The sequence below is a fragment of the Strigops habroptila genome, chromosome 10 (assembly GCF_004027225.2).
Source record: "Strigops habroptila isolate Jane chromosome 10, bStrHab1.2.pri, whole genome shotgun sequence".
Classification (NCBI taxonomy): Eukaryota; Metazoa; Chordata; class Aves; order Psittaciformes; family Psittacidae; genus Strigops; species Strigops habroptila.
Window position 1 is genome coordinate 27,992,393 of NC_046359.1, and position 16,619 is coordinate 28,009,011.

Genomic DNA, 16,619 nt, shown 5'->3' on the forward strand with positions numbered 1-16,619 from the left:
CATCGTCCCTCATTACTTTCCAACCTTTAATAAAATAGAAAGCTACACATTAATGCCAAGGGCTTCAGAAGTACTACTCTAACCACAAAGATCCAGCATCTTGCACAGTTTGAATAGGTACGTCTATATTAATAGAGCTTAAATATTTGTTACAAGTTAGTAAGCTATCAGGAGCTCTGATGGAAGAATCTTAGTCTTTCTTCTGTTTCTGCTATCAAACCTTTCCTGATTTTGCTTCCTTACTGGTAACAGCTTTCATTGCTGAAAGCTGCCCTGTGTGGACTCTCCAAAGCAGGGTTTTACATCCAGGACTGGAGAAGGCCTATGAACTTTTAGCACATCTACCAGTAATCCTACATCCTTGTCTCTGTGTCCAAAAGATGAATGAATTACAGTCCAAAATCCTTTCCTTCTTTGAAGACACATGCTGTTGATAAAAACATTTACAGTGTCCAGTACTGACAGGAACTCATCCTTCCACAAGGAAGGACAGTACTTAATTTTAAACAAAAAAGCAAACCAACTTTTTCCTACAAAGAAACACGTTGGACTATTCGTTAGCTGCCTTTCTTAATGAATTTACATATGCAGCAAGCTCTTCTTATTTTTTTTCCTTAATTTAAAACAATTAAAACAAAACCTGCAACAGATACTCACCTTCACACCTCTGCTGCTGAGAACGGCAGAAATATCTAATCAGAAGGTCAAAGGCCATTAAGTTACAGAAGAACAAGTAACATGCATTGCCATCAGTGCTGCTGGCATCAAGCACAACATGTAGCAAAGGAATGGCATGGAAGCACATGGTGTGCCCTGTTTAACTCAGCTAGGCGAAGTTCCAGAGACACAGACCACCAAGCACGTACCCAGCAAATCAGGGCCATGTATTACAGCTCAGTGGAGGGCTCACAGTACTCATCTTACTCAGCATCCTAGCCAACCACTGACTAAGCAGTTACTTGCTACCAACGATCCAGGTTCCTCCAGTTTCACTTGGAGAAGGTGAAGCACTGACAATTAAAGTGCTATGGCTGACCCAAAAAGGTTACCTGAAGCTTGTAAGGGATCTAAATATCCAGTACTGTGTATCATTTACATGACAGGTATGATCTTGAGTTCCTTCATGCTGGCATTTGCTATGCAAAGTCTGTAGTCCCTAAGAGCTAAACTGGAGATACAACCTGTGCACTTCTGAAATGTTTAGCACTTTATCACAAGCAAAACTAGTTTCCAGACCTCATTCTCAAGGTAAACAGGCAGAGACCAGATAAACTGCTGTTTTGCAACTGCTTACACTGAGACACCTTGCTCCTTCCAACTTGTTCGCATATTCCTTGTTGTGTATGATCGCTTGGTATTTCCCCATCATTTTTGCTGTCAAACCCCTGAAATTCCACCCAGGCCACCAGTTAACACCTTTGTTACACATTTCTTCTTACCTTTTCAAGCTCCTGCAAGTACACCTGGGCAATGACACACGCTGTCTCAAAACAAGCCATGACTTCCTCCTCCCTTTCACACAGGCGAGCACGTGAGGCAATTGAGTTGGTTGAGCGCTCCAGAGATAGACCTGCAAAATGATAACACCTTCTTTAACCAGAGCCCACCAACAGTGGTAGGCTTGTGTTATTCCTTTATTTACTAGCTGACAGGAAAGCTTTTCCATAGGTGGGTTTCCCCCTTGTTTTAGTGACTTTCAGGAAAAGATCCCCAGGGAAATAGAATTCCTACACATGCAAGGCAATTCTGTCATGCTGCTCTAACATACAGTGCCTCTGCACACTTCTACAGTGCCTGCTGCTTTATGAAGAAAGGATCTACAATCGCTCTGGTAGGGATGAGCAAGCAAAGAAATTAAGGCCTATATTTCCAAAGACGGCTATAAACTTTGGGTGCTGAAACAGCCCTTGCGTTGAAAAAATACCCTGGCACTAGATTTGATAATTTCTGAGCATCCATTATTCCAAGTGAAGCTTTCAATAAGCAGCAGTTTTGAGGGGAGGGAAAAACAAAACAAAAAAACTGGAAAATGATACCAAAACAAAGTTGGAAAATCAGAGGCACATGCAAATTGCACACAGACACACAGCAAGCTCTTGGCAAGGCACAAGAGAGTCTTAACCATACAATCACCCTCTTCCAAAGAAAGGAAAAAACCCTGGGTTTTTTACTACTAAAACTCTTCCTGGCATCATCATCCAACCCCACTTAGAAACAAAAAGCATGTCAATGGAAGACCCACATCTACTGTCCCCACTTGATAATCTTTAAAAAAATTATCAAATCCTTGTCTGGCATCACACTATGACATCCTTCATACCTCTGAATTTATGTGGAGAGGCTACACATCCACGTACCCGTTTTACTCCGATCCATGTAGATTCATGTGCTGCACTGGATCTCTACAACACACAACTGCTTGGAAACTCAGGTCTTCTACACTTACACTGATGCCCAAGTAGCCCAACACAGGCTGTAAGAAGCTGAGTGCATCCTTCCCAATTACAACACTCCCTAATATCAGTGAAAAATGTGCAAGATGTAACACAGAATCCTAGTGTTCCTGACAGATCCAAAGAGGTAACAGAAGAAGATAGAGTTCAGCTGTCCTGACAGCCTCTCCAAGCAAGTGAATTAGACTGCTGCAGCATATGGCAAAGGATTCTGCTCCACGTGAGGAGCCACTGCGTGTACCAGGAGCCACGCTTTCCTGGCCCTGCTGCCCTGGGGGGCACAGCACCTCAGCACAGTTCATTTCAGGAGTCTGACAACGAGCTGCTGTGAGGCAGCAATGGGGAGCCAGGTTTCCTCGTGATGAATGATGCAGTATAAGCGTTGATGCTGGAGGAGCCTGAGGTTCCTAGGCAGTCTTAGCTTTGTTTACTTCTCATGTTCAGTGTTTCTGTTTTGTCCCCTTGGTTACTCTGCTAGGAGAGTTTCCCTATCCCATGTCTAACATTTGAGCCAGACATGAGCAGTCAGTTCAGTGGGCTGAGAAAAGAAGATGCCACACTGGTGCAAGCTCAGAAGGCGGCTCCCCACTCCTCTCTCAAGTCACAAGTACACAACACGTTCCCTCAAGAACCTAAATTTTGGAGGAACACACATTAGTACCTTTCACCTTTGAAAATCCTGGCTAGAACAGAGCAAGAGGAATACATTTACTTCAAACTGACGGGGCTGGGGGGAGATGGGATGGGGATAGGGACGATGATCATTTTGCTGTTTTTAACCAGCACCCATTCTGTGTTCTCTCCTTTCTACTGATATACACCTTGTACAGCATCCAACATATAAAAGATTTTTATCTTCTAGTTCATCTATGAAGTCTTTGGCTTTATATCATAGGTTGTTTTCTTATTATTTCAAAGCTTCCATTTCCTGTTATTCCCGATACTATGTAATGAAGGAGAAAAGAGTACATTGACTATACAGAGAAAGAAACCATCTAGTGATGAAGCTAGAACAATCAGCCTACAGATATTCTTCTTAGAATTATTATTATTATTCTTAGAATACCTGTTTCAGTTTTATCGACCTCTGAATTTCCAATCATTTCCCTTAATTTAAAATAAATTTTAACAAGTGTGGCATTTCAGAGTCGCCATTCCCTTAAGTGCAAAGTGGTGCTGAGGAACCTGAAAGAAATCCAGTACAATCCACTGACATTCATACACATGCAGCATTTAATCAAGCTGCAAGAGCCATCCTAGCACAGTCTGTATGGGGGTGGTTATCGTGGGAGATGTCACACACAGAGAACGGGCTGATAAAAAGCCATTTACGTACACGCTACAGCCCACTGCAAGAAGCTACTATCTCTAAGCTCTGATGTGGGAGAAGAAAGCAAGCAGTCTTCGCCAACACCAAGTACTGGCAACAAACGTTGCCATCCATGCAGTCAAACATAGAGCTGGGGCTGATCACAGACAGGGGAACGAACATCTCCAAAACGGGTTCTTGCCACGGTAAGTACGGAGCAATATAGTGTATTAAAACACATACTATGCTACATTGCACAGTTCTTTCTACTTGTAAAGGGCAAGAAGGAAAAATGACCCATATGATGTGACATTAGTCATGGCTCTTCCTGCTAATGCCATGTGCACTGACCTGATGTCATCAGAGTATAAGATCTTCCACAGAAACCAAACATGGCTATTCTTCCCTACCACAGAAATGCAACAGAATTATAATTAGAGCAAGAAGACTCCAAATCCAGTAGACAAAGTGAAGAGCAGAAGAATACAACAGAAGTTCTCTACTCTTGCAACCATCAGTTCAGTTCTCACAGTGCAAAGCCCCAACAATTACAGATTTGCTTAAGGTGCCGTTGGACAACACTGTTTACAAGACCTCCAGTCCTGAGATCACAAATCCCACTAACTCCTCTCCATCCCCCAGTTATCAGCACAGAAAAAACTTTGCAGCACAACATACATTTTAAACTCAACTCTACTCCCCAAAGTGTCAAAAGCCATGAAAGTGCATGTTACTTCCACACTGGATTTAGCAAGAAAAGTGTTGCTCTTGCTAAGACAGAATTAGCTTCCAAGTAAAGCATAAAGCCATATGTTTTCTTGATAGCTTGTTAAGGTAAAGGGACTTGGTTATTTTTCACAACCAGTTATTGTGAGATAATACCAACTTACATCTATGCTAAGATTTTCCTCATATGAATTGGGTGCCCAAGTTTAAATATATATATACATATGTACACACTATAAGAACATTTCATGTAGTGAAGATGCAGATTTCTGACAGAGTATGGCACAAGCTCAAGATTTAACGAGACATGCTTCCAGATTATCCTTTTTAAAACAACAAACTCTTTCTACCCACTTCAGAGGCAGTAACTTTCTATATATAGAACCACTGCTTTTCTTTGCTGCATAAAGACAGAGCTTCCATTCACCTCCTCTGGTTCTGCCAAAGATTGATCTCTGGCTCTTGATTCCTCCATGATCTTTGTCCCTTCTTCTCACCTTCTAAAGCTAATCTGCATTTATGTCAGAAAAAAAACAAACCCATAAGGTTTTTAAGATGTGTCACTGAACTTAGTCTTCCTAGAGCTGAAATGCACTGCTCTAACTTACAGAAACCTGAAAAAGTAGATTTTATGAAGGCTTATTTCCACTTTCATCTCACTCAGTCCTTGAAAAGGGAAGACATCGTATCATGTAGCTCCAGTGCTCCGAGGTGATGTTATCACCAGAACGGGAACATACATGTGCACATGGACATGCAGTATCAGATTCTCAGCAAGATAAATGAGACAAAAATTCATGCTGGAAGGGATCCCAGGAGGTCCACGGTCCATCTTTCTGCTTAAAGCAGGGCCAGCTCAGGGCATTACCCAGCCTGGTCTTGAAAGCCTCAGCACATAGGTGGAGACTGCATGAGCTGCCAGGGAGAAAAGGAGGCTAAGGTGGCCACCTTCTTTTCCTCAGTTAATAACCTAGTTCAAACAGCAGCATTCCTCCTTCCAAGTAGGAGAAATATACCAACCCACTCGCAGGTTCTCTTCATTTTCCTTTTCACACAGACTTCTGGCCTCCTGTATTTGCATGAATTTACACAACTAGGGAATGGTGGGTTCATAGGTGCAACAACTCAGGGTCAGCAGCAGCACACTACTTTCACCAACAGTGTTAGCCTGCAGCTGCTAAAACCCTATAGCCCAGGAGCATCAGAGTTACCTGTCAATCTAAGGAAGGAATCATAGAAACACAAGAGCACACAGTGTGAAGCCTACATCTTGTGTTGTGTCCTGGTGCTACACTCATGCCCAGTCTGCACAGCAAGGTTACAGCACCTATGCTCCTGTGCCACACAGACAGGCCACCCTGGCCAGAAGCCAGTGTGCTGCTAAGCTAAGTGCATGCAATCATTTTACTCTAGCTACAGGAAGATAAGTAATTTGTCTTGAGGTAAGCTGGGTGTGAACATATTGCATGGCAACTGCTGCAAGGAAACTGGTTGCATGCACGTTCTCACTCCATGGCAAACGACAGGTCATTCCAGGCAGCTGTCCCCAAGGGGAGGGTGCGCTTCACCTCTAGCATGTGGCCTTATGCCTAGTTCGGGAGTGTGGCTCTAAAAAAAATCTATTAGCATTGAAACAAGACTATTTTTAAGACTAGCTCTTCAAACATACACACACACACGCACTGACTAATCAAAATTCAGCAGAATACTAAACATTTTTCAAAGACAAAATTCAAAAGCACAACCAAACCATTTTAGAGATGGTATTACGACCAGCCTGGCTCATCAGCTAAGGCTTGAACTTAAGAGCACAGCCCTCAATCAAACTATCACATTACAACGTCTTAGAAAGCAATAAGCCAAAGCAGCACTCAGAATTAGGTTGACCTAGGCAAGACCCAGCACTACACACTATTTCTGCTACACTTCACAGCAGTTTAAATAATTCACATTGTGGGTCTTGACACTCATCTCCGCAGCAATTAAGCTATGATTTTGCAGCAGGATCTATCTGGAATGCAAACAGAAGAAGAGGGAGAAGAAAGGCCTACAAGCCCTTGGTTTTTAACATATTCATGCATATTACAGTGCATGAACAGCGAGGAGGAGAAGTCTAGGTTCAGCAAGAAAACTGCAGAAACTTCTTTCACCATTACTTCCTATTATACAGCATTATTGTATACGCACAGCAATCTGTTACAAACTGGAGGTATTTTTCATGTAAGAGTCTCGAAGGTAAAAAGGCAGAAAATTCCAGTAACCCTAAATAAAATAATCTGAACTTTTTTGTCCATAAACTGGGAATAGAGCCTGAAAATTTAAGTAACTTGCACAAGGCTCCTTTGAAGTTGCATCAAAGCAGAACTCAAGACCGCTACTCCCAGCCTTCCCACTAGATGCAATAAACCAATGCTAACAATGTTACTCCAATTATTTTTAAGTTTAGAACTCTACCTGGTTAGACTTGTAACTACAGCCAAAGCCGACTGTTAAAACTAGGGCAGCTTTCTGACTGAGTGGTGTGAACCAGACAGTAGCAAGCATTCCCCTGAGATGCAACCTCAGTCACCTACCCCTGGTCAATGCTGCATGGGCTCTGCACCACACTGCGTATCTTCCTGCATAGCAGAAATCAGCAATCTTAATCCAAAAAATGTTCATTTTCCTGAGCATATCAAGACTTGCTGCCTATCTGCTTTGAAGCTTAATAGTAAATGTCTGAACCTTAGCTTTAACCTGTAACACAGTCGCCTCCAAACTTTTTGAACATACACCCCTACAAGTAAAAACAAGATAAATTAAGGACCATGCACAACCAGCATATGTATATAGCTATATACACACATTGCTTTACAATGTGTTTACTATATATTTATGTGTTTATTTTTTCAAAGATACCTGCTAGGTAGCATGCTACTGACAGCCACCTGTCACCACAGAAAAGGCCTGCAAATTCAGAACACTAGATGCTTTGTAAAAGCGAAAAGGTGTAATTCGTCTTTAAGTTCAACAACTCTTCAAAGCATTTTTGCCATGAGACAACCAGCAATGTTTGGTGTGGTACAAAACTTTTCCATGGTCACTCCCCATTTCATTACAAAGTACTGTAAAAATTCTACTTACAAGTCCTGTGTTTATAATGTTAACCCCATTGATGACATCCTACAGCACTTTGTACACTTCTGGGTCCCACTTTCCTGCTAGGCAGTTCTTGGTGTATTTCCTTATTGAACCAGAATCTAGCAAACTCCTTAAGCTGAGACATGTTAGAAACATTTGTACTTTTGTGGAACTGTAGAGCAAACCTCATATACAGTGTGTGTGTGCAACCAACACCTGCAATTGTGTGTGGAGAAAGGAGTGGAAGACTAACAACACTTTACTATCACAGAAACCAAATCACATTAACAAAAAGAATAGTAAGTTATTTTCTTTTTCCACTCTCCAAATTTCAGTTATTTGCATTTAGTGGCCTGCAGCTAACTCTCCTCAGAGATCTAGTCACACCCATGCTGCTTTTGTGTGTAGCAGATTGTGCTAAACAAACTACCTCTAAAATGCAAACAGAAAAAAGTAAACTATCTGATCCAACAGCAGAGAAGAGCCCACCGAGTGCAACAGCGAAGCCTAAATGCACCACAAATGCCAAGGCTGGGCTTGACAACCCTTTCACATCCAAGCCAGAAAGCTCTGGCAACAAGGCACACAATTCACCAACATGCAAATTTCAAAGTCATCACTGTTATAACATAAGAGCTACTCCAAACTCTTCAATTTCTATTGTGAAAACCCAGATAAGACATATGAACACCAAGCCCTTTTATCAAGACATCAGTCCCTACAAACCGGGGCTTTCGCCTACCAGACAGCTACTCTGATGCCAACATGAATCGACAGCATGCTTCCTGTCCAGCTGTCAGAACTGTGAAAACTAGCACTTTGAAGTGCATACCAGGTATAGAACAAAGTGTCTTTCTGATGTGGATTAACATTTAAAAGATGCAGCTTTTATCAAGCAAAAGTGAAAACAAGTTCTGCCAGCAAAATGCCTCACCCTCAGTTAGTCAGTTTTTAATGTTGTATTGCATCATACATCCTTGTGGCTGGAACTCAATTCTTCCAATAGCCAGACAAGAAAACTAGTTTTACTATTTAGGCTCTGTTTAAAGGAACCCATTTCCCCACAGATCTCAATGCTCAGAAAGATGAATCTGACCCCTTTTTAGTCATCAGAGAAGGATTCCAACAAAGGAATTTGTTTGCCTTTTTCTAAGGGTCTGTCAGGGGCAGGGCACAATTTTTTTCTTCCATTGCAGTTCTACTTAGTCACAGCAGCAGTTGAGAATTTGAAAGTAACCTCACTGAGTAGCTGCCAGTAGAAAAAAGAGCCAATAAGGAATAGGAGGAGGCTACTGCAAGATAATGTATCATCTCAAAAACAACATACAGGTTAACACAGCTACATGGTTAACACAGAGTGTCAATTATCCTCATGAAGCCCATTATTGCCCAAGAGCAACATATTTGCACGAAAAAAGTGAAAGCAAAGTTTAAGATAATTTTTCCCCTCAATTTCCACCCAAACCTATGTTCTTCTCTTCTTAACTTTGCGTCCAGCATAACTGTGGCTCTTCATGATCAAGAAGCTTTCCTAAAGACTATAAGAATGCTGGTGTTGTCTTTAGAAAAGTCTTAGCTACCCTCCTAACCCTACAAGATGTTCAAGCACCTCAGCCAGCGTTGTTGCTTCCAAGGTGGGCAGGTTCCAGACAGGGGTGAACTGGGACCCCAGGGAAGTCAGCACCGTTTAAAATAACAACCCTCCTGGTATAAACAGGATAATTAGGATAGATAAAATTTAGACTCTTGAGTAAACACCTACAGTAAGCATGCCATGATGTCAGCTGTGCCTAAACAACATCATAATTGATGCTGAAACTAATGGGGTGAGGTAAAGAGAGTTCAGACTCTTAGGGGTTTTCTTCTCTGCCCCTTATAACCTATTGCCTGTTTCTGCTAAATGAGTACGTGATGGCATGTTGCCCCCATGTCAGTCAATAGTAGCAACGCAGGCACAATAAAAACTCAGCTTTTGGGAGGGAGGCTCTGTTGTGCTGGAAGGAAGGGAGGAAGAGTTGGGTTCCCTCTTTTTTTACTACTAGCAGATCTGGATATTTTCCTTGTAGTCATGTGGCTACCAAACAATAATGCAGAAACAGATCATCTGTACCTTGACATGTGGAACTACAACATGTTTTTACTTCCCCTCTCCCCCATTAGTGCCCAGAGGGTAAATAAAGAAAATTACTTATGTGAACATGGAAAAAACACCATCAACCTTCCATTAATCCATTTCCTACACTTGTCTCAGTTGACAAGACAAGGTATATCCTTACACAGTAAGATCCCCCTCACACTATCTCTTTTTTGGTATTATAGCGAAGCTTTTCTTAGAGAACTTCAAGAAGCCTTAAAAATCAGCCTGTAGAAAAGATCCCAAGCACAAAAGTATGCATAAGCACCGGGAGGGGTTTTTGGCATCCAAGAGGCAGGAGGTATTCCAAACACACATCTGGAACAAGAAGAACGCACCTTGCAAAATGTTACGCTCTCTGAAATGAGGAGGAGGCTCAGAAGATGCACATATGGCCTGTTAACGGGTTTATAAAACATGACCTGAACTAAAAATGCTTCATGCAAAAAGAAGTTTCACTTTCCAAAAAAGATTATGAAACAAATGATGACCCTGCATAGCTACATAATGCTTCCAAACTCAGTTTATCTGTTCTTGAAATTGTTCGAACTACTGACACTCAATATGATTCCACACAGTATGTATTCCAGTACACTCAATAGTTTTGGTACTGCCATCTCACTTATCATGAAGTACGTGGACAAAAATCTTATCCCAGAGAAGCTAACCAGAAACTCTGCTTTCAGGACTCTATTTAAAAGTAAGGCTGCTTAAGTTAAGCCCATAACACACAATAAGCCATTATCATTACTTGAATGGAATATACCTTCGCACTATGGGATCAGTAGCATATAGTTTAAAAAAATGAACTGGAGAAGTAATGGGCTTAGGATCTGAAATATGAGTTTGATGAATTACTGAAATGAGTCTTTAAAACAGAGGCACTGTCTTCCAGGGACAACAAAAACCAAAGCACCACCTTTCAGTTCTCTCCCTTCCTCTCTTTTAGTTCTCTACTAATTTAGTTCAATGATTAGCTTTTCAAAGGTGATGAACTGACAAAGCTTTAATTAAATAAAACCAACCAGGAAAGCTTATTTTTCCCATTTTATTCTACAGATTAAAAAAAATGCACACAGCAAGAAACTTACCAGTTTTAACACTTATCAGAAACACTGAGCAAGCGAAATTGATTTGTTTAACTGAAAAGATTTTCTAATCAAATTCTTTAAAGAGGAGGAAAAAGTAGATTAGAACTTAGCTTTGCAATAAAGCTATCTTTAACTGTATATTTTATTCTCATTTCCAAGTGAATGCAGCTGAATACAAATCTCACCTAGGAAATTAATCATCATATAGAAAACCATATTAGGAAATGACACACAAGCAAATATCAAAATGAAAGACTCCAATGAAGTGCATGAACAAGTGGGTGATACCTGCTTTGATTAGCTAGTATGAACAATTTTAATACCAGACTTCTGTTTACTGAATGCAAACCTATGTGGTTTTTAACAGTTCTGCAAACCAACAAAATAAGAATTAATTAAGCAGCACAAGCACAAAGGAAGTTTCAAGTAGATTATTCAAATTTTGAGGCTTCAGTTGGTCAATTTAAAACCATGACTAAAACCAAGCAAATAGTTTTCAAACCAGCTCAGTAAAAGGTCAGGTTTTCTGTTTATTATCTCTATATGATATCACTATTTTCCTTTCAGTACACCACCATAACCTCCAAACAACCACTTCCAGCATTACAAACCCAAGACAAAGATTTCACATGGGGAAAAAGCAGAACAATTTACTTTCAAGCAATACTGACCTCCTTATCATTAAAGTTTTAAAAGATACAATCGCAAGAGAAACAGGAAAACACGTAAACTCAGCAATCTGTCCTAAAAATGAACTAAAAATCCCCTAAAAAACCATAACATGCTGGACCGAACCCAGAACCCTGGATGCAGGCTCCAGGATGTTTATCAAGCTCAGGAAAAACCCTCACGTGGTGGATTCAGGGGTTTGCTTTCAGCAATAGCATTCACAGCTCTTAGGAGGGCTTGAAGGACTAGTGGCTCAATCCAGCAAGTTTGTCTCATGATCTTAAGGTTTTTCTGCAAGTGTCACGCTACAGATCTTAAATATCTTTAAATGATTTAAATGGGTTTAAGAACAAAATAAAGATTGCTCTGAGCCACTGAACTAACAAAGTCTCATTTCCTTGTACTTGTGTGACTTGTTTGTTAGAACAAAATGCAGACTATGATTAAAGCTTCCTACAGACACAGCATCACCTTGTTCTCTTCCACATGGATTTTTTCTAAGATCTAAAAAGGCTGAGCTCGCACTGCAGTCTTTTGATATAACAGTTCTCTTTTCTGAAGTTTTCAAAAAACAAACAAAAAACCAAACCAAAACCAAAACCAAAAAAACACCAAACAAAAACCAACCAAACATGCTTTTAGTAACAAATTCACAAGGGACTCATCTCACCCATCTTTAGACACCCACAAGTTAGTCTGCAGCCTCCTCTCGCAGCCATGAAAGAGGAGGCTCTATTGTACAATACTGTCATACTTCATCCATCTCAGATACCATTTGAAGAGGTGATGAATCACCCCGGAACGGCCAACTTCTGACTGTACAGAGAGTTCAGACTGGAGCTGCACAAATTAAACCCACCCTGAGCTGAAAGTGGCCAATAACAACACAAAAATTACTGCAGGATGAACCGGGAGAAAAGGATAAAAAGAGGCAGTGGGAATATTAAAGCTTTAACTCACTAGAAAACCAGCTAGATACTATTTGCAATCCTATGTCATCGCTGCACAGGTTTAGATAGCTATGTGTCTCCAGGCTACCCCACTCCAGACAGAGGAAGTCTAGTGCCTGGCCTAACAGCTGATCTGGTGGACACAGGGAGCTCCTCCACACCGGACCCACTGTTTTATGCAACAGACAGAACTGCTTGCATCAGAGATTGCCCGAGTACTGTGAACTGAGCAGAGGTTTTAAGGAGAAATTAACTTCACAGAAGATGATGCGGAAGGAGACGAGTACAGACCAACCACCTATTAACTAACCACAAAGGTTAAAATTAGTCATAACGACAAATCAAACTGTTGTCAGAGCTCTACTCACAGCACCCGCAGAACTTCTCCTCTCCTCACAATGCAGGGATTTAGAAACAAGCAGAAGCAGTCAGTTGAGAAACTGGGAGAGGCTTGCCCTCTGCCATTTCTCCTGTGACTTGTCAACTGCTCAAATCCCTGCATTTATAAAGAACCTCAACATCTACTGCTTGATACTCACCATGGGTGGAAGTCTACTGAGCAAGACAAGCAAGAAACTTTTTCCCTGTCCAACTTCTGCAGTCCAATCACAAGAGTGCAAATGCATATTGCTTCCTACCATAATATGTACCTACTACATGCTACGAACCTTCAGAGGAAGGCCCCAGAGATTTAGCTCAATGTCCAACCAACCTCAGTGTTGTGGAGCTTAAAAGTTGCTCTAAAAAAAGAAAACTCAGGTTTGCTGGTTTACATTTCATTGCTACCACTGACTTCATCTGTGCAGAGAGCTTCTCTTCACAGTAAAAAGTGTTAGTACCTCTGATTTCACTTTTCTTTCTTCCATGACCTCTCCAGCATAACCCCAACTGTTTGAGCACCTACTGTCATTCTGCCTGTAGGCACAACCCAGCAGTACTAGCTGTACAAAACCAAGGTAGATTCAGGTTCATACTAAGAAGCAATACAAAGTTCTGGTGTTTAATTCTGGATGAACAGGGATATTGTATTAAACCAACTGCTTTCTTCCATTACTGAAAATTTGAATAAGAAATTAAGTGGGGAACCTAAGTTCTGCCTTGAAATAAAGACTGGATTGCAGCGTTTCTGGATTGCTGCCCAAATGATCCCTGCAAAAATTTTACTAACAGTGATGTTCAAGAGCATCTTCAAAGAAGGTTTCAGCTTGCATAAGCAACCCAGTAGTTCAACCAAAGGCAGTAATATTGTATGGATCAACAGAACTGTGCAGAGATACTGAAAGGGAGAATAAGAAAAATCTTCAGCATAAATGAATTTTAAATAATTCAACAGTGTGCTGTTACTTGCCCTGCAGAGGGAGCCTGGACAGACATGCTTTGAAATTAAAATTTGAATCCACACTTCTATTAGCATAGTTACCTGTACAAATTTCTAACATTTAAGGGCTTACTTCTCTAAGACTGGAAGGTTGAGCACCCGGCATGGGGGAACAGTGATCCTAGCAGTGAGCGCCCTCTCCAAACTCAGCTGGACAAGCTCCACTCTGCCAGACTTTCCTCTGTCAGAAACTTTGGCACCATACTGAATGACTTGAATACCCTTGATACCTAGACTAATCTGAAAATAATCATCATGGAGAATAAAAACTGTGGAACAGTAATAGGACAAAGGTCGCTCCGCAACAGCAGGGGCTCCTTACGGTTTATACATAAACACAGGAACAATGCAATAGTTACGTTCCATGCTAAAACACATGGGAGAAAAAATTACAGCCTGATCCTCTGAGGCAAACACCTCCACCCCCAGTATCTTCATATACAAATGAGGTAGTCAATAGCATAGAAGAGACCTCACAGGAACAGTGTTATTCCGTCAGTGTTCATGCATACCTTATATTGCATTCACACCTCACCAAGGGCCTTCTGCAGTTCCCAGTGAGGACAGCGCATCTCCTTCAGACTCTGGAGTGCACCAATAGTTACTCTAAAATACGCTGCTATGAATGCACTAGCAGTTACTTGCTCCTCTGCACCATGCAAGTGTTAGTGTGAGTTATGAGTAAATTAGTCCTGTTCCACAGAAGCTCATTAATGAAGCAGATTCAACCAGTGCAACAGAAAACAAAATCAAAGCAAGCAAAGCAGCACAAACAGGTTTTTTAAAAAGCTGAATGACTGTGTGAGATCACGAAACACCCAAATTATTACCAGTAACACTAGCAGCCTAGTCAAACAGTATTTTGGGTTGATTTGGTTTCACTCTTTTACATACCAGTTGAAGGTATCTGATCATCAGAGTTCTCATTCACCTAAATAGCTGGTGGACATGCTGAAAAGAGTAGAAAGCAGTAGATAGGTAGCAGTACTTGAGCAACATTTATAAAGGAACTGAAAGCAAATGAAGGAGAAGATTACTGATCTTTTTTCCCCCCCAAGTCAAAAAACTGACCAGGGTCTTCCATTCCCCAACTCAAAATGGAAATGCAATTTCACTAGCCATAGAGGTAGCTTTTATTAGGATCTCTCAAACACTGCAATGTCTGTAGATTTACAAGGGGGAGGAGAGATTCCTGTTTGTACATAAGGTCTGATACTGTGTGACATGCATTGCAAAAATATACTACCTGCTTTGAAAGCACATATTCTGTTAGCCCAGAGTTTAAAACTTGGAAACATCATCCTTGCTTTATTCACAGAAATCATAAAGATTTTCAAATAGATGAACTCTTTCAAACAGAAAGGATAGGCCCCAATTCAGCTGGGTTCTTGATTTAGATTTTCCCAAATCAGATACACAAGCTCAAGCATGTTGCTGACTTACAGTCGACAGTTACCACAAGATTTCCAATTTCAAGCTTTTCTTTACAAGCCAGCCAAGTTTAAAAACCATGGACTAAGACTCCACAATGCCTTTAAGTTTAAACTACAAACCATACACAGTAGGATTTTCTAAAGCATACAACATTGACCTACTTCTGCTCCAACCAGATCAGAAAATACCTTCAACAATACACTTCCAATACGCACACATGGTCTTTTACCTTTAATAACGAAGGCCTCAGTTACCAAACGCAGCATGTACAGAGGTTCATCTTTTGTTGAGAGGTCATCAATTCCTGCTCTTGCGTACATGCTGATGGCATCTCTGTAGGATCCCTCCACATAATGAAGCTTTCCTATGATCAGCATAGCTTCTGTCATATACTTAGGCTGAAACAGAGCGGGAAAAGGAAAAGAGTGTTTACATGGTAAAATACCAGACAGCAAGAATGAGGTACTTCAGCACAAACTAAGTAGATATGTAATGCTTTCCTCTCAACATTGCAAGAGGAGGCCAGAGCAGGAAGGATTTAAGTGGAGATCTTAGGGCTATACTTATGAGAACAGCAAGCAACAAAGGTCAGGCAACTACTCTGAAGCTCAGTTTGGAAACACACAGCTTGCAAGCCACCTCTCTGGTTTCATATGACCTACTCTATTGATTCACCAGCCACGGATGGCACATAAAAGCCTGACATTGCCAGAACTAGCTATGTACACACCAAGAAATTCCCCTGCTTTTAAACTAGGCAGAAGGTACCACTTTTTAGTCAAGTGCTCCTCTTTCCACTGCACATTTAATTTGTATAGCAAGAAAGCACTCAAATTTTCTTTAGTTACCAAAAGAATTTCCAGGCAAAGGTAGAAAACCCAAAGACATGCCTGCTATTCCTAAGATTTATTTCATTTCCTAAGGATTGAAAACATGCATACACAACTGTGTAACAATATTTCACTAAAATATATCTGTTCAGACCCTTTTTATGCTTTGGAAAGCATGAAAAGGCTCCTAAGACTTCATACTTATACTTTTCTTTTTTTTAATGCGTGCAGTCAACACGGGGTCAACACTGCATGAGTAGCCCAGTCACCACTAACAAAGAAATAGTAATGGTAATTCATGCAGCCAAACTTAACAGTAAGACCTGAAAAATTCAGTGGTTCTGTCTTGCTGGGGCTACACTATAATGAAAGAGGGTTGGATGGACTCCTCTTCCTCCCCCCTTTCCTTTTTACTTCTGAAATAAGTTGACTTTCAAGAAGGTAAGAAGATGGAACTCGTCGAAAAAAGCTGCTGCACATTTGCTTCCTGTAAATTAACACGGTGAAAGTATAACATACGCATCT

General features: G+C 40.9%; 1 protein-coding gene across 4 annotated transcripts in view; it reads right to left on the bottom strand.

Moving 5' to 3' along the window:
- TTC7A (tetratricopeptide repeat domain 7A) overlaps window positions 1-16,619 on the bottom strand; it is a 171,408-nt gene that overhangs the window by 151,089 nt on the left and 3,700 nt on the right. For 3 of the 4 annotated variants that reach the window (XM_030498813.1, XM_030498811.1, XM_030498812.1), the window contains exons 3-4: window positions 15,494-15,662; window positions 1,440-1,570 (exon numbers count right to left, since the gene is read on the bottom strand). In XM_030498813.1, the coding sequence (XP_030354673.1) occupies window positions 1,440-1,570; window positions 15,494-15,662 (300 nt within the window). Of the gene's footprint in view, window positions 1-1,439; window positions 1,571-14,724; window positions 14,782-15,493; window positions 15,663-16,619 lie in introns of all 4 variants that reach the window. The other variant, XM_030498814.1, reaches the window with a different exon arrangement.